Here is a 19,209-nt window from a genome sequence, read left to right as displayed (position 1 = left end):
AACCACTGATCTAATTGTTCGGTTAGAACCATGTTTTGAGAAACAATGTTTTGTTTGTTCTGTTATGTGGTTTTGACATCACAGACAGGGCCAGCATTTATCGTCGAAACCTAATCACTTGAACTGAAGAAGCAGTTAAGAATCAACTATAATTGTGCTTTGGGGTCACCCATAGACTAGACTGAACTGGAATGAAATATGCATGCAAACCAGGTTTTCTTCATGATCATCCCCCTACTATCTTGGTCTTGTCACTTGACAAGCTTTTTATTCTTGATTAATTTAACTCCTCTGGTTGGGGTTGTGGGTAGTGAGGAAGGCAGAGTAAACAGCAGAATATAGATCACCTACAGAAATTGGTGGAGAAATAGCAGATGATGTTTAATCCAAGCAAATGTGAGGAGTTGAACTTTTGAATGTTAAATGTAAGGGGAAAGTATATAGTTCACAGCAAGATCACTTAACCCCATTGATATTCAGAGCGATCTTGGGGTTCAAGTCTATAAGTACCTGAAATTGGCAACACAAACAGATATAAATAGAGATAATCGGAACCCTTTTCCTAGGGTGGAAATGTTAAAGATTAGAGGGCACAGTGTAAAGGTTAGAGGGGTAAATTAAATTTTAAAGGAGACATGCGGGGCAAGTTTCTTAAGCAGTGTGGTAGGTGCCTGGAATGCACCAACCGTGCCTGGAACATGGGTGGAGGTGGAGGCAGATATGATAGTGGCATTCAAGAGGCTTTTGGATAGATATGCAGGTACTGGAGGAACATGGTTGGCATGCAGGCAGAGTAGATTAGTTTAACTTTGCATCATGTTGACATTGTGGGCCTAAGAGCCTGTTCCTGTGCCTTTCTGTTCTATGTTCTATGGTGATGTGTTAATGTTAAAATTCTCCAGACAGTAATGCTGTGAATTATCCACTCCTTTTCAGTGCTCTTACTGTATCCACACACACTGCATTTTGTGTTTGCTGTTTGAAGTATAGGTTCTTAAACTACTCTGTGTGACTCTGGGCATTTGCAAGACATTTTCTAACTTTATTTCAGACTTCCATCGTCTGTGGTATTTCATTCTCTTATTAGTTGCTATTGGTTACTCAGTGCTCCCTCTACTGGACATTGTTTCCATGAAAAATGTGAAAGAACACGATACCCATATCATGTATATTGCCTTTTCATATTGTTAACTTCATAACCAAGCCACATAAGCCAGTGATGGTCGAATACTTACACATGGTCTGCTCCAAACAATTCTCAATAGCGTAAGTGCAACCTTGGAGTATTCCACTACAGGGTATTGCTTTGTGCACACCATTAATTTTATTTTATGAAACATTTAAAATCAGCCAAATTTAGTCTGACAATGGTATTCAGCACCTTGAATGTTTTGGCCAATATTTGGATATCTCCACAAAACCTGAATGTATTTCTTCACAAATAGTTTTGAAAGGTAATTTTATCCCTGGATTCCAAGGATAAGGTGAAGCAAATTCATCTACAGATTATATCATGCGTTAAGGATTGTCATTAAATAATAAAATTTCTGGATCCAAAATCTATGAATAAGAGTCGTGCGAAGACATTTGTGCTTCCAGCTGGAGTTACAGAGTAGATACATGAAGTTGCAAGTTTCATTAACTTGTGTGGTAGAACGGCAGTTTGGATTATGCTTGGTAGAGATTAAATCCCAGTACACATTCATAATGAGAAGGTTGTCCACTGATCTGTCTAATTTCTGTATGTTTAATAAATGAAACCTCTAGAATGAAAAGATGCAATGTCTTCTACTGAATAGAACGTCCATCACTCAGGGATATAATTGCAAATTAAGCTTAAGAGATGTTTTTTGGGAATACAGATTCCAGCATGCTAAATATTTATCACCATCATAGGTCATGAATGTAACGGAATAATCCCCAGCTACCTGGAAATCCAGTGTCACCGGAGAACTCAATTCCATGCTGGATAAATCTCTTCTCCATGATCATCGTACTGTACCCCCACTGTACATCAGAGAAGCTGAGGGTTTCTTCAGCAGCTGCTCCAAACTCATGAAATGGGATGTTCGGACATCATACTGATTGAACTAACACCACCTCCAGGTTTCCCTCCAAATCAATCTATCCCAACTTGGACATTGATACTATTCCTTCGCAATTCCTTCACTGTTACAATCCTTGAACACTACCTATACGTACTGTGGGAGTATCTTTATCATAAGAGCTGTAATGGTTCATGAAGTTGAACTGGCACAGTGACACAGCTGGTAAAGCTGCTGCCGCACAGTGCCAGTGACCCGGGTTTGATCCTGAACTCGGGTGCTGCCTGGGTGGAGTTTCCACGTTCTACCTGTGACCATGTGAGATTTCCCTGGGGACTCTGGGTTCTTTCCGCACCACAAAATTACGTGAGATAGCACAAATCTATCTCTGTAAAATGTCCCTAATGTGCAGAAAGTGGATGAGTAAGTAAGATTACATCGAAAGCAGAATTGCATAGGTGATCAACGTTAGGCACGGACTGGGTGATCCGAAGGATTTGCTTCCATGTTGTATCTATAAACTAAACTAAAGTTGACTCATTGTCACCTTCTCAAGGGCAATTAGAGAAGGGCATGAAATGTTGGCTCGGCCATGCATATTCTGTAGATGAAATAAAAACCCTGCACCATGAATAGTGAGTCTTTGGCTTGGTGGCACCTTTCTGGTTTGGGGTAAGAACCTCAATATTGTCATAGCCACGTCCCTCCATCTGAAATTGGAGATATGGGTGGAGAAATATCAGGTGGAGTTTCGGACAAGTGACATGTTGCAATTTGGGAGGTTAAATGTAAAGGGAAAGTATAGAGTTAATGGTAGGATTCTTATGCCCCTGTTCCACTTAGGAAACCTGAACGGAAATCTCTGGAGACTTTGTGCCCCACCCAAGGTTTCCGTGCGGTTCCCGGAGGTTGCAAGTGGTTGCCGGAGGTTGCAGATGGTGGAAGCAGGTAGGGAGACTGACAAAAACCTCTGGGAACCGCACGGAAACCTTGGGTGGGGCGCAAAGTCTCCAGAGGTTTCAGTTCAGGTTTCCTAAATGGGACAGGGGCATAAGGAGCATTGATGTACAGGTCAAGACCCTTCTTCACACATTCAATGTGATCCCACCTCCTGTCCCATCATCCCATTCCCACCCCTTCCCATTTTCCACAGAGATTGTCCCACCCACAACTCACATGGTTCACTCCAAACAGAAACCACTCCTTTCCCAGGTACATTTCCCTGCAGTTGCAAGAGATGCAACAACTGTCCTTGTAGCTCCATCCAGGGACCCCAGTAGTCCTTCGAGGTGAGACAGAGGTCCACATGTATCTCCTCTTACCTCATCTACTGCATCCGGAGTTCACTATGTGGCCTCCTGTACATCACCAAGGCCAAGCAAAGACTCAGTGTCCAATTTGCCAAACACATGCTCAGTCCACGGCATAATGGATCTTCTCCCAGCTCCCCCCACCCCTCCCAGCACCACCACCACAACAATCAGACTGAATAAGGGTCCTGACCCGAAACCTCACCTGTCTGTTCTCAATTATGTTGTCTGAGCCACTGTGTCTTTTTTTTTGTTGTAAACCAGCATCTGCAGTTCCTTGTTTTAAAGCACATTTATAGCATTGTGTGCAATTTTAGTCATTGCATTACAGGAAGGATGTGGAAGCTTTGGAGGGGGACAGAAGAGGTTCAAGATGTTGCCTGGAGTAGAGTATTGAGGAGAGAGTGGGCAAACGTGGATTGTTTTATCTGGAGTGTAACAGACTGATGGAATTTTATAAAATCATGAGAGGTATAGACATGATAGAGAGTGGGTCATTTACCAAGGATGGCCATGGCATGAAAGTAAGAGGGTGGAATTTTAAAAGAGATTTATCTCACAAGTGTTTTTACACTGAGTGGTAGGTGTTTGGTGTGCACAGCCAGGGGAGTGAGGAGGAGAGTTTGGTATGTGCTCCCCATGAATGAGGATTGCACCAATTCCTGTTGAGGGAGATTGGGCAAGGATACTATGACCCAAACATTGAAGGAAGGAAACACTGATCTTCAGCAGCAGCAAAGAAACATGCTTTTTTTTATAGCAATTAAATAGGCATTTTTTACATCCAGCCTAATTTTCATTTTAGTTTCATCATTGCAAGGTAAACAAAGATGTGGTGCAAACAGGCCCATGGATTCACTACATATCTGTTCCGTGATTGTCCCCAACATCTTTCCATGACAGTTCTACTTATCTACAACACCCACTACTCAGCTAACATCTGAATATATTTATTAAACTATGTCTGTGACTATTTATCACTGTCAGTTTAGCAATCATGTTTGGTATATTTAAATTAGCGCCTATTCTACAAGTGATAAGACACAAAATTGTTTTTTTTAAATTAAACCTGTTAAAACAATATTGTATATCATATCTATCTATCTATCTATCTATCTATCTATCTATCTATCTATCTATCTATCTATCTATCTATCTATCTATCTATCTATCTATCTATCTATCTATCTATCTATCTATCTATCTATCATTCTATAAAACTCTCGCCCCATCCGTCCGACATCCGTCCGGCTGCCTTTTTGCCTTTCGATTTGTTCCCGCCGTGCGATGTCACAATGCCCGATCCTCGCAGACGTCCAATCGCGATGCCCGACGCTCGCAGACGTCCAATCGGAACGGATCCATTTACATGTACGGCTTCCGGCCGCATTTCTTCCTTTGATTCCCTGCAACTCCGAAACCGGACGCAGAATCGCCGACGTCTTTTCCATTTCGGTAGAGATTTCACTTTTCTTTCTAAGTATCTGCTCCTCATTACATTCCGTCGTGTTTAAGTACACGTTTTTAATCAAATCCTTCCCCCCCCCCCCCCCAAAATTTCAAAACTAATCTGGCTTCTCACCCACAGAAGCTTCACCAATCCCAACCCCTGCTGAACGTTCCATCGTGTGATGTCACAATGCCCAATGTTCACATATGTCCAATCGGAATGGATTCATTTACATATGCCTTTGCAGGAGCCCCAGCCAATGGTGAACGTTCCATCGTGTGATGTCACAATGCCCAATGCTCAAATACATCGTTGCCATAGAGAGGGAGTACAGAGAAGGTTCACCAGACTGATTCCTGGAATGTCAGTACTTTCAAATGAAGAAAGACAGGATAGACTCGCCTTGTACTCGCTAGATTTTAGAAGATTAAGGGGGTTTCTTATAGAAACGTATAAAATTCTTAAGGGGTTGGACGGGCTAGATGCAGGAAGATTGTTCCGGATGTTGGGGAAGACCAGAACAAGGGGTCAAAGTTTAAGGATAAGGGAGAAAGCTGAATCGCCAACATCTTTTCCATTTTGGTAGAGATTTCACTTATCTTTCTAAGTATCCGCTCCTCATTACATTTCGTCGTGTTTAAGTGCACGTTTTTAAACAAATCCCCCCCCCCCCCCCCAATATTTCAAAAATAAACTGGCTTCTCACCCATAGAATCAGCACCAGCCCCAGCCCCTGGTGAACGTTCCAACGTGTGATGTCACAATGCCCAACGCTCACAGATGTCCAATCGGAATGGATGCCTTTGCAGGAGCACAAGCACTTGGTGAACGTTCCATTGTGTGATGTCACAATGCCCAATGTTCAAATACATTGTTGCCATAGAGAGAGTACAGAGAAGGTTCACCAGACTGATTCCTGGGATGTCAGGACTTTCATATGAAAAAAGACTGGATAGACTCGGCTTGTACTCGCTAGATTTTAGAAGATTGAGGGGATATCTTATAGAAACGTACAAAATTCTTAAGGGGTTGGACAGGCTAGATGCAGGAAGATTGTTCCAGATGTTGGGGAAGTCCAGAACAAGGGGTCACAGTTTAAGGATAAGGGGTAAATCTTTTAGGACCGAGATGAGAAAAACATTTTTCACACAGAGAGTGGTGAATCTCTGGAATTCACTGGCACAGAAGGTAGTTGAGGCCTGTTCATTGGCTGTATTTAAGAGGGAGTTAGATGTGGCCCTTGTGGCTAAAGGGATCAGGGGTATGGAGCGAAGGCAGGTACAGGATACTGAGTTGGATGATCAGCCACGATCATATTGAATGGTGGTGCAGACTCGAAGGGCCGAATGGCCTACTCCTGCACTTAATTTCAATGGTTCTATGTTTCCCTCTCCTCACCCCTCTCCCACCCATCCCTCTCTCCCCCACCCCCCTTCCCTCTCTACGCCACCCCCTTCCCTCTCTCCACCCGCCCCCTTCCTCCTACCCCTCTGTCCCTCTTCCATCACTCCCCCTACCCCTCTCCACCTCCCTCCCCACTCTTCCACCTCTCCCCCTTCCCCCTCTACTCTCCCTCCCCACTCTTTCCCCTCTCTCCCCCACCCCTCTCCCCCTCCCTCCCTCCTCCCCTACCTCCCCATCCTCCCCCTCCCCCACATCTCTCTCCCCATCCCCCTCTCTCATCCCCTACCCCGCTCTCCTTTCCCTCCCAAATCTGTCCCATTTCCTCCACCTCCTCTCCCCTCCCTCCCTTCTTCACATCCCCCCTCCCCCCTCCTGTGTGTTTGGGGGGTGGTTAATGTGAGTTTGATGTCGCAGCCCCCCATCCCCCCCCCCCGCAAAACGCCGTTGGGGAAACAGACCCAACGGGTCTGCACTTGGTCTAGTTAATATATAAAACTCTCGCCCCATCCGTCCGGCTGGCGTCCGGATCCCTTCCTGCCTTTCGATTCGTTCCCGCCGTGCGATGTCACAATGCCCGATGCTCGCAGACGTCCAATCGCGATGCCCGACGCTCGCAGACGTCCAATCGGAATGGATCCATTTACATGTACGGCTTCCGGCCGCATTTCTTCCTTTGATTCCCTGCAACTCCGAAACCGGACGCAGAATCGCCGACATCTTTTCCATTTCGGTAGAGATTTCACATTTCTTTCTAAGTATCCGCTCCTCATTACATTTCGTCGTGTTTAAGTACACGTTTTTAATCAAATCCTTACCCCCCCCCCCCCCCCCAATATTTCAAAACTAAACTGGCTTCTCACCCACAGAAGCTGCAATAGCCCCAGCCCCTGCTGAACGTTCCATCGTGTGATGTCACAATGCCCAATGTTCACATATGTCCAATCGGAATGGATTCATTTACATATGCCTATGCAGGAGCACCAGCCAATGGTGAACGTTCCATCGTGTGATGTCACAATGCCCAATGCTCAAAGACATCGTTGCCATAGAGAGGGAGTACAGAGAAGGTTCACCAGGCTGATTCCTGGGATGTCAGAACTTTCATATGAAGAAAAACTGGATAGACTCGCCTTGTACTCGCTAGATTTTAGAAGATTAAGGGGGTATCTTATAGAAATGTATAAAATTCTTAAGGGGTTGGACGGGCTAGATGCAAAAAAAATTGTTCTGGATGTTGGTGAAGACCAGAACAAGGGGTCAAAGTTTAAGGATAAGGAGGAAAGCAGAATCGCCAACATCTTTTCCATTTCGGTAGAGAATTCACATTTATTTCTAAGTATCCGCACCTCATTACATTTCGTCGTGTTTAAGTACACGTTTTTAATCAAATCCTTCTCCCCCCCCCCCCCCCCCAGTTTTTCAAAAATAAACTGGCTTCTCACCCATACAAGCAGCCATTTCGATAGACATTTCACTTTCCCTTCCAGCTATCCACTCCTCATTACATTTCGTTATGTTTATGTCCATTTTTTTCATTAAAACCTTCTCCCCCCCCCCCCTCCCCCCCAACTCACTCATTTTCTCGCCTCCTGCTGGCCAGCGACCATAACGGCTGCTGGCGCCCACAGCACAACCTCAAGCGACGCCATTTAAAAACGGCCTTTCGGGAACGGCTCTACTTCGAGGACCACGTCTCCCATGGGGGCTACGGGTAGGCAACGGCTGCGTTGGGGCATTACACTTTTAAGGCTCTGTGTGTGGGGATGCTTCGTGTGTGTGATGCCGCCCCGCCACCCCCGCATTGCCGAGACTGTCCCGACTTCGACGACTTCAAAATACGCTATTTTAAGACGGCCGGGACCCGACTTCGACGACCACGTCTCCCCTGGGGGCTACAGGTAGGGAACGGTCTTTATACACTTTTCCAACTCTGTGTGTGGGGGTGGTTAGTGTGTGTGATGCTGCCCCCCCCCCCCCCAGTGGGGGCTACGGGTAGGGAACGGCTGCGTTGGCTAAAGGGATCAGGGGGTATGGAGAGAAGGCAGGTACATCACTCCCCCTACCCCTCTCCGCCTCCCTCCCCACTCTACCACTTCTCTCCCCCTTCCCCTCCCCACTCTTTCCCCTCTCTCCCCCACCCCTCTCCCTCTCCCTCCCTCCTCCCCATCTTCCCCATCCCCCTTCCCCCACATCTCTCTCCCCATCTCTCACCCCCTACCCCGCTCTCCTTTCCCTCCCAAATCTATCCCGTTTCCTCCTCCTCCTCTCCCCTCCCTCCCCTCTTCTCACACCCCCCCCCCCCCGCAAACGCCGTTGGGGAAACAGACCCAATGGGTCTGCACTTGGTCTAGTTAATATATAAAACTCTCGCCCCATCCGTCCGGCTGGCGTCCGGATCCCTTCCTGCCTTTCGATTCGTTCCCGCCGTGCGATGTCACAATGCCCGATGCTCGCAGATGTCCAATCGCAATGCCCGACGTTCGCAGACGTCCAATCGGAATGGATCCATTTACATGGACGGCTTCCGGCCGCATTTCTTCCTTTGATTCCCTGCAACTCCGAAACCGGACGCAGAATCGCCGACATCTTTTCCATTTCGGTAGAGATTTCACTTTTCTTTCTAAGTATCCGCTCCTCATTAAATTCCGTCGTGTTTAAGTACACGTTTTTAATCAAATCCTTCCCCCCCCACCCAAAATTTCAAAACTAAACTGGCTTCACACCCACAGAAGCTGCACCATCCCCAGCCCCTGCTGAACGTTCCATCGTGTGATGTCACAATGCCCAATGTTCACATATGTCCAATCGGAATGGATTCATTTACATATGCCTATGCAGGAGCCCCAGCCAATGGTGAACGTTCCATCGTGTGATGTCACAATGCCCAATGCTCAAAGACATCGTTGCCATAGAGAGGGAGTACAGAGAAGGTTCGCCAGACTGATTCCTGGGATGTCAGAACTTTCATATGAAGAAAAACTGGATAGACTCGCCTTGTACTCGCTAGATTTTAGAAGATTAAGGGGGTATCTTATAGAAACGTATAAAATTCTTAAAGGGTTGGACGGGCTAGATGCAAATAAAATTGTTCCGGATGTTGGGGAAGACCAGAACAAGGGGTCAAAGTTTAAGGATAAGGGGGAAATCAGAATCGCCAACATCTTTTCAATTTCGGTACAGATTTCACATTTCTTTCTAAGTATCCGCTCCTTATTACATTTCGTCGTGTTTAAGTACACGTTTTTAATCAATTCCTTCTACCCCCCCCCCCCCTCACCCCCCAGTTTTTCAAAAATAAACTGGCTTCTCACCCATACAAGCAGCCATTTCGGTAGACATTTCACTTTCCCTTCCAGCTATCCACTCCTCATTACATTTCGTTATGTTTATGTCCATTTTTTTCATTAAAAACTTATCCCCCCCCCCCCCCCCACTCACTCATTTTGTTGCCTCCTGCTGGCCAGCGACCATAACGGCTGCTGGCGCCCGCAGCACAACCTCAAGCGACGCCATTTAAAAACGGCCTTTCGGGAACGGATCTACTTCGAGGACCACGTCTCCCGTGGGGGCTACGGGTAGGGAACGGCTGCGTTGGGGCATTACACTTTTAAGGCTCTGTGTGTGGGGATGCTTCGTGTGTGTGATGCCGCCCCGCCACCCACCCCCCGCGTTGCCGAGACGGTCCCGACTTCGACGACTTCAAGATACGCTATTTTAAGACGGCCGGTACCCGACTTCGACGACCACGTCTCCCCTGGGGGCTACAGGTAGGGAACGGTCTTTATACACTTTTCCAACTCTGTGTGTGGGGGTGGTTAGTGTGTGTGATGCCGACCCCCCACAGTGGGGGCTACGGGTAGGGTACGGCTGCGTTGGGGGAGCAGACCCAACGGATCTGCCATTGGTCGTCGTGTTTAAGTGCACGTTTTTAATCAAATCATTCTCTCCCCCCTCCCCCCCCCCCCCCAATATTTCAAAAATAAATTGGCTTCTCACCCATAGAAGCTGCACCAGCCCCAGCCCCTGGTGAACGTTCCATCGTGTGATGTCACAAAGCCCAATGTTCAAATACATTGTTGCCATAGAGGGAGTACAGAGAAGGTTCACCAGACTGATTCCTGGGATGTCAGGACTTTCATATGACGAAAGACTGGATAGACTCGGCTTGTACATGCTAGAATTTAGAAGATTGAGGGGGTATCTTATAGAAACATACAAAATTCTTAAGGAGTTGGACAGGCTAGATGCAGGAAGATTGTTCCAGATGTTGGGGAAGTCCAGAACAAGGGATCACAGTTTAAGGATAAGGGGTAAATCTTTTAGGACCGAGATGAGAAAAACATTTTTCACACAGAGAGTGGTGAATCTCTGGAATTCACTGGCACAGAAGGTAGTTGAGGCCAGTTCAGTGGCTATATTTAAGAGGGAGTTAGATGTGACCCTTGTGGCTAAAGGGATCAGGGGGTATGGAGAGAAGGTAGGTACTGGATACTGAGTTGGATGATCAGCCATGATCATATTGAATGGTGGTGCAGGCTCGAAGGGCCGAATGGCCTACTCCTGCACTTAATTTCTATGTTTCTATGTTTCCCTCTCTGCACCCCTCTCCCTCTCCCACCCATCCCTCTCTCCCCCACCCCCCTTCCCTCTCTACCCCACCCCCTTCCCTCTCTCCACCCGCCCCCTTCCTTCTACCCCTCTTCCATCACTCCCACTACCACTCTCCTCCTCCCTCCCCACTCTTCCACCTCTCCCCCCTTCATTCTCCCTCCCCACTCTTTCCCCTCTCTCCCCCACCCCTCTCCCCCTCCCTCCCTTCTCCCCTCCCTCCCCATCCTCCCCTCCCCCACATCTCTCTCCCCATCCCCCTCTCTCACCCCCTACCCCGCTCTCCTTTCCCTCCCAAATCTGTCCCGTTTCCTCCTCCTCCTCTCCCCTCTTCTCCACCCCCCTCCCCCCACCTGTGTGTTTGGGGGGTGGTTAATGTGAGTGTGATGCCGCAGCCGCCGCCACCCCCCCCCCGCAAACGCCGTCGGGGAAACATACCCAACGGGTCTGCACTTGGTCTATTAAAACTATTAAAAGCCTGATCTTGGATGTGTATTTATTTGTGTGTGTGTGTGTGTGTGTGTGTGTGTGTGTGTGTGTGTGTGTGTGTGTGTGTGTGTGTGTGTGTGTGTGTGTGTGTGTTCGTGTGTAATCACATCTTCTCGAAAAAACAACGCAGTAACAGTAACATTTTTACATATCCTGGTAGAGATTTTTTCCCTGGAGTCCGAAAACTACTTACCTGAAAAATTCAGGCTTTATTTCTTGACTTATTACTGAAAATGTTTAAAAATACTTTGAATTTCAAATGGTTTTTACTGTTAAAAATCATTCCTCACAGCTTCCAACACACTTTGATACAAAGTTGCAAGACAGGAACACTGGCAGCAACACTCTGAACTTATCAGCTCAATGGCATCTCACAGCAAGTTCACCTGACATTTGCAACAGTGTTGCCATCATAGCTCCTGGCAGGACAGGAGGGGGAGGGTCAATTGGTATTGCAATTGGGGATTGTGATTTTATTTTTTAACTCCAGTGCTGGGGAGGCTCACGAGCTATGATCTTTGCTGAGGAGTGCTCGAATCATACCTTTGGCAACGGGTCGAGTTGGCAGACTATGCCTCCCGTGGGGGCTATGGGTAGGGGACGGGTGCATTCGGAAAGCAGAACCAATGGGTCTGTACTTGGTCTAGTAATTTACAAAAGTAGAACCCAGTGTAATATATTTTGTCACTCTGAAAGGAAAAAGAACGAGTAGGTAATTCAGAATAAGTTCTTTATTGATATATGGTTCATATTTCAGAATCGGTAAAGCTGTTTAGAATATAACAGACAGGATTGCATAACATAGTTGACATAATACATTCTTAACACCAAGTGCTCAGACATTAGCACTGAAATTGGCAGTTACACAACATATTACAGTTGAATACTACATAGTGGAATTGGATGGCATAAGACATCGGGTGACCATGTAATAATTCTGATCACTATATATCATCAAAGTAATATTTTACAATCTGTTCCAGTTATTTTTTTAAATAAAACTATTTATATACATTTCATCATGAATTTCAAGACTTTGGACAACGTATCTGAATCGAACAGGTTTGATGTCAATAATGCAATATATTCTATATGTCTGTATCTGAACCTAGTTAATCAGCCAGAAAGAAAATGGCTAATTAGGGACAGCTGTAGGGCACACAATCCTCAAACCTGTTCTGAATTTGGATTTGGCACAGCTAATCTTTATCTTAATGACATTTACCCATGTTTTCCATCACTATTGAAACACTCGGCTAATAAATTGTGGAACCCTGAGAAATGTTCCAGATGCATTTTTTTTTGCAGTGAAATATACTGCTTTTGGTGAACTATGGAGTAATGGGAATACAAGAGTGTGTATGAAATGTAGATAACTGAGGGAAAACAGTTTTCAATTAAAAATAACCTTCCGAAGATGTCATGTGTTGTGGTAGTTTATAGATTTATTGATGCTGACGGGTCTTCTAATGTCTTTGTATGTTTGGTATAGAAGTGTCATTTGTAGAAATGTTATCTTTCCAGACTATCAAGCAGCTATATATGAGAAAGGCATGTGAGAGGTAACAGACAGGGCAAGGTTATGCTACAATTGCTCTGAAAGTTGCCTCTGAGTAGACTCAGAGAATGACTGCCTCCTATTTATAAAGAAATATTTTATTTTCCCAATATGAGGGAATATTGGGAAAAGAAGAGAAGGCAGTTTGATATTTTGTTCTTAAAAGGACCATATTCATCTGATTAGAATGTTGGGATGGGGGGAACAAATATAATGGGTTCAAATTGTGCTTTTACATTCCTTAAGGTGTTGACTCCCCTCTGGGTTAAGATCCCATGGACTTTTTACTATCCAGAACATCACTCAAATAATCACTATTTATGTGTGAGTTCGAATTTCATGAACTGCTTGAATGCCAATAGTGGAAGGATTATTCAGGCTGTGCCCCTTTAAACATATCATCATCAAAATCCGTCTTCCCAGAAATCAAGCACCTGAATCAAGGGTGCATTTACTCAAAGACAAGTGTATCGTTCAGTTATGGAAAGCAGGATTGCAAATGGTGCTTCAGGAGGTCACATCAAAACCCTGTACAATCTCAGCAAAACGTCTAAAATGTCACAATCCAACCTCTTGCAAAAAAAGACTAACATAATATTTGTTTTTCAAATTGCTTGGTGTTACTTTCTGAATCATAGAAACCAATGCACTAAGACCCCTTTACCAATATTAAGATGTTTATCGTCATTTAATAAATTCTATCCTTCCTACTTAAGAAAATAATTTCACATCTTCTTGTGTTATTTTGCTCACCATCTTGACCACTTCTATTCTTTTGCAAACTCCTTGATCCTCCTCATAACCCATTTCCCCACGTTTTTTGTTGCCATAATGTGGGTATTTTGCACTCTGACATTCCTTCAGAGTCATGAACATAAATTGTAAATAATTGCTATTAACTGTAATTACATTTCTGCATGTGATCCTGTTGAGAAAACCACTAGCTTCTGCAAAGGTTGAATGCTGGCTGGCTAAAATACATTAAGAATATTATCTTATTGAACGAGTTACACATGATAACATTGATCACTTGCTCTAATTGAGGGCATATCAATTCCACATGTAAACCTGGACCTAAAAGTTTTTTTTTTGGTCTAAGTACAACAAATCTAGTAAGAAAACATTAGAACACAAATTCCAGAATTTTGAATTGTTCCATATTTCTGTACATTTGCAATATATGTAAACAGACATGAAAAAATACACTGTCAATAAAATCTGATCAAGATTCCCAGACTTTCCAGAGACCATGAGCTTCAAGAAGTTTCATATAAATTACATGCACTATTGCAATACCTAGTCAGACTATTGTCCAGTTTGTGTATCTTGATTAAACTTTAACCAAGAATAAAAGTAAATAAATCTATGCAGTTTAATTACAATCCAGACACAGACTGAATGAGTATTTGGTTTCAACTTTCACAATAAAACACTGAAGTGTTTGAACATATTACAAACATGTCATACAGAACAATTGAATAGTAGCAGAATGTTGCTTAAAGCACAAGGGCATATGGTCCCCAAAGGCATCATTGTTCACATAAATGAAAAAGAAGTAGGAATGTTGCCTAATAGTAAAACTGCCTTCCATTAATAACATACATCACAGTTCCTTTGCATCTTATTCTGCACTGAGCATATCAATAGCTTTTGAATAGCTGCTTGATGCATAACTGAGCCATATGAAGGAAAAGGTCTCAAACATTGTCCTCTTCCTCCATTTGCTCAATTGGTGCTAAGATGCCTACTTTCCCTCTGTGTTGTAGGAAGGAACTGCAAATGCTGGTTTTGCACCAAAGATAGAGACAAAATGCTGGAGTATCTCAGCGGGTCAGGCAGCAGCTCTGGAGAAAAGGAATAGGCCATGTTTCGGGTCATGTCTGAAGAAGGGTCTCGACCCAAAATGTCACCTATTCATTTTCTCCAGAAATGCTGCCTGATCTGCTGAGTTACTCCGGCCCTACATTTCTTATGGTGTGAAAGGCATTTAACAATAATGTTCCTCCCACAATCAACATTAACCTGTCATGATTTAACTTTCAACATCATTGGGGAAAATGTTGTTTGACTGAAGTGCTAATTGTGTCCTTAAAAAACCTCTGATCAATGATCACTTCTGCACAGGAAGAGAGAAAGCTGGATTGAACTGAGAAGGAAGGGGTCATGCAGTACCATTGAAGAATCTTTATTAACTTGATAAAATAATACAAATTAACTTTGGATTTTGCATGGAACAAATTACTATTTAAAAGATCATCAATTAAACAGCCAATATGGGTGCAAGATGCAAAACATTTGCATTTGACATATAAAACACTTTTTTTTAGCAAAGCATTTAACGTTTTTGGTAAAATTTGTATAATCCAGCTGGCTCTTTTTTCCCCCAAGCAATCTTTCTGTATGCTCCTAAATTCTAGCACAGCCTTAAGTGTGAACCAGCTGGGCATCAATGACCATTTTGGTTGCTAACCCAAAACCCAAGACTCGAGGTCCAAGAGAACTCACAATTTCAGAGTCAAATTTGATTGAGGCCTGGCTTTGAAGGTCAACATCCACATGGCCTGTGCGCTGGCTGGTGAGTTGGAAGGAGTGTGCATTGGAGTCCAGTATTTTGTACTACCTTGGGTTTGGGATTCATCGCATAAGGTGATGGTCAATATATCTGGTCAAAATTCCAGGGGAAAGAAGCTGACCTCGAAATCATTATAGAAACCCAGGAAATGGGAACACCATCCTGCTCCTTGGCTCTATGAACCTGCTCTGCCACTGAATATGACCAAAGCTGATCCTCTATTTTAATACCATCCTTCTGCTCTCTCTCCATATTCCATGATGCTTTTTGCATTTCAGTGCTTTTTCGTTCTGGAAAAAAAAAAGACTATCATATGCATAATGTTGGCAAAAACAGTGTTCTGCAACTCATATTGCTGTTTAATTGATGACCTTTTAAATAGTAATTTGTTCCATGCAAAATCCAAAGTTAACTTGTATTATTTTATCGTTAATAAATTGTTTAAAGTTATATAGTATTTTAATAAGTAAATGATTGTAAGTGCATAGGCCATCCACATCTTTCAAGTCAACAATGTGTTTATGAAATCAATAGTGCAACACTGTACTCAGTAATACTGGGGATAGCATCACCCATTGTGACATCTGGATCATTAAACACCATGGATGTTTTAGACCAGTGATTCCCAGTCTGGGGCCATATGGCAAATTTCAGGGGGGCCACAGAAATTTTTTGGGATTTAGGGGGCCACAGGTTAAATGAAGGGGGCCACAGAGCTACCACCCTGTTGCCTCCTAAATTTCAGTTCTAATCAATTTAAATCTATGTAGTTTAAATATTTTTGATGTTTGTGGAATAGAATAAAAGAGAATATATGTGCAATTAATAGACGCTGATATTTTTATGGAAGGTATAATATTGAAGTACCTGTACTTTTTTTCCGCTAATAATGTCAGGGGGGGCCACGGAAAAATTAAAAGATCCCAAGGGGGCCAAGAGCTATAAAAGGTTGGGAACCACTGTTTTAGACCACATACAGTTTTCCCAAGAAACCTGTCAGTTTTGATTAATGTAATATCTATATTTGTGCCATATTAAATTTTATTTTGGAATGTAAACTTTTTTTCTTATATAAATTTCCGTACTTTTTTTGTTACTTATAAAAATAATCTTACTAATATGTATATTTTGTATATTTGAAGCATCAACAAGAAACAAAATATAGGTTCAATCAAGTCTGAAAAATTTGCTTTACTATCTCTGTCTAATTTGGCAGAAGTATCTGTCCCAGAGTTTCTCTGTACCGTAACCCAAAATAAAACAAAAAAATATAACCATTCTGTCAGTATGTCGAGTACTGTTCAAAATTCTTCCTTAACTCACAAACATCGTCTCACATATAAAATGTGCGTAACTCAGCAATGAGGTTGACTTCACACCATATATTTCATCTTAATGTATGAAAAAATAGTTTCAACAATTTGTTCAAAAACAGACACAAAGTGCTTGAGTAACTAGTGGGCTAGGCAGCATTTCAATTTGATCAAACAGTGTTCTGGCAAATCATGCTTAAGATATTTAGAAAAATGCATTGTAAAGAGTTGAGGTCCTAATATAGTTAATACCTATGGCATAAAAATGCAGTAAAAGCAAAACAGAGCAACTCAATATGGATATATATTATTAAATGCTCATTAAAGTATAATGCAGCACTAGAAAAGTGATTTTACTTCCCATTGTGTCGAGAAGTGTGGTTGTAATTTGAAATGTGTTTTCGGGAGACAACACGATTGCAGGAAACAGGCAGACAAACCACAGAAACCTGAGAACAGAGATGAGTTTCATCTAAGGAATCAACAGACAATTGTTAAACATCAAAGACTAAGTATGTTGTACTTACAGGAATGGCTCACATGCCCAAATTCTACAATCACTTTGGCTGCACACTTGAATGAGTACAAACTGCAAGAAATTCTGATTCTTGGAGTGCAATTCAGTCAACCATAGACATACCCTGTTACAAATTGTATATTTTACCACAGATCTTGGTAAGAAGAAAAGTAACCAACTAATCATTCAGAGATTTGCAGTCTTGTACTGCTTGCACAGGCATTGAATATTAATATAAAGCAGAGGCAATGATCAATTTGCCAATTCATGGGACAAAAATGAATATTATATCAGAAATATTTGCTAGATAGTGAAAAATCTGTTTGTGTGTCATTCATTACGTACATACTTAACTGTGTAGTCACAAGAGTTTAAGTTCTGCAGTGTCACTATCAGTTGGAGTGACAAACACATTAACCTATTGTCTACTAAAAATCTTAAGTGTTATTCCTACATATATCTACATTTAGAAATATTCACAATTAATATTAATCACATATAATTTTGCACTTTTATTACACAAGTACATAGCCTGGAACAAGAATCACAAGAGTTTAAGTCCTGTAAGCTTTTTACATTTTCCCCAAAAATACAGTGACCATTTGCAACGTGAATCACATGATGAGTTAAATTCCGGGCTTCAATCATCCAATGTTCTGTTGACATTTTCTGTTCACACTGATCAACTATGAGATTATTGGTCGTGGGCTCAAGCCTTGCATCGTGTGGCTCCTCACAGTATTTCTTAGCTATGGAGATTATAACTTACAGCGGAAGTTGAGGTTCATACAATAGCAGCAAATGATCTCTTTGAATGTCTTGCGCATCTCCTGGCTCCGAAAGGCGTAAATGATCGGGTCGATGACTGAATTGCACATGATGAGGATCAGGTACGTGTTAAAGTGAGACGCATAACAAATGCAGTACGGGTTTTGGGGGCATGATATAATCATGATGAGGTGAAGGAAAAATGGAGCCCAACAGATGATAAAGATCCCAAGCAGGATTGTAATGGTAATGGCTCCTTTCATGCATGTCTTCTGACGAACCACACCAGTGACTGGGAGTGTAGCGATTCTTTTAACATGCAACCGAGCGAGCATGAACATGTGGATGTAAAGAGTAATCATGAGGAACAGCATAGTAAAGAACATGGTGATAAGACAAATAATGACTGTTTCATTGTCGGAATACATAATGAAGACTATGCCACAGAAAATGCAAACAATCCAGATAGCTACAATCAAAATTAAAGCCCGCTTTACTGTCATGATGCTGTGGTAGCGTAAGGCATAGAAGATGGTGATGTACCTGTCGATGGCAATGGCCAACAGATTGCACATTGATGCCACTAAAGAAATGCAGATCATTGAGTCAAAAACATTGTCCATTTGCTGAATGAACTGGTCATTTGCCACCAGGTAGCCGTTTTTTAAAAACGCCAACACAATTGTCTCCAGGGCATTAGATACACTTACCAGCATGTCCGCCACTGCTAAACTGCAGAGGAAAAAGTACATGGGAGAATGAAGGTTTCTGTTTTTAAGAACTGCTAGGATGACCAAGACGTTTTCCAGGAAGCTGATGATACCCAGGGTGAAAAACAGTTCAGCTTTAATTGGGACTTGCTCGCAGAAGCCTGTGCTGCTCCTGTTGTTAAAGATACTGCTTTCATTCAGATCCTCTGTGCTGTTCATCGTCGGCAGTTGCAAGAAGAAGATCGAATGAGTGGAATTCATCTCGACAATGGTTGAGTAGTACTGTTAGAAGCAAAGATTAAAATAAGTAAATTTTCCACCAGTATTGTTCCATTAATTCATAATGCAGAAGCTTGAAGTTGACATACCATCCTTCACAACTTTAGTTCGCAGTTATCGATTCCTTTCAGGTCACATCAAGACCTATTGCTGCTAGTTTAAAAAAAAATGTATCAAAACCGACAG

The 19,209-nt window shown here is 43.0% G+C and overlaps 1 protein-coding gene across 1 annotated transcript; it reads right to left on the bottom strand.

The window, feature by feature from the left end:
• Window positions 1-456: 456 nt before the first annotated feature.
• On the bottom strand, window positions 457-19,005 carry mc3r (melanocortin 3 receptor). Its single transcript, XM_033041243.1, has 3 exons — window positions 18,036-19,005; window positions 13,618-13,835; window positions 457-510 (listed from the first exon to the last, which is right to left on the bottom strand). Exons 1-3 carry the CDS (start codon window positions 19,003-19,005, stop codon window positions 457-459), a joined length of 1,242 nt encoding a protein of 413 aa, XP_032897134.1.
• Between the last annotated feature and the right edge of the window lie 204 nt (window positions 19,006-19,209).

Source organism: Amblyraja radiata, chromosome 23 (assembly GCF_010909765.2).
Source record: "Amblyraja radiata isolate CabotCenter1 chromosome 23, sAmbRad1.1.pri, whole genome shotgun sequence".
Classification (NCBI taxonomy): domain Eukaryota; kingdom Metazoa; phylum Chordata; class Chondrichthyes; order Rajiformes; family Rajidae; genus Amblyraja; species Amblyraja radiata.
Note: the sequence above shows the minus strand (reverse complement) of the source record. Positions and strands in the feature narration are given on the sequence as shown.

Bases quoted from the DNA above. Each gene is read 5' to 3' on its own strand.
- mc3r (XM_033041243.1), bottom strand. From the start codon at position 19,005: ATGAATTCCACTCATTCGATCTTCTTCTTGCAACTGCCGACGATGAAC. The intron at 13,836-18,035 runs GTAAGTTATAAT...AATGTATTTTAG, and splicing joins TATGAACCTCAACTTCCGCT to CCAGCCAGCATTCAACCTTT. The intron at 511-13,617 runs GTGAGCAAAATA...TGCCAATTTCAG, and splicing joins GAATAGAAGTGGTCAAGATG to GTACTTATAGACTTGAACCC.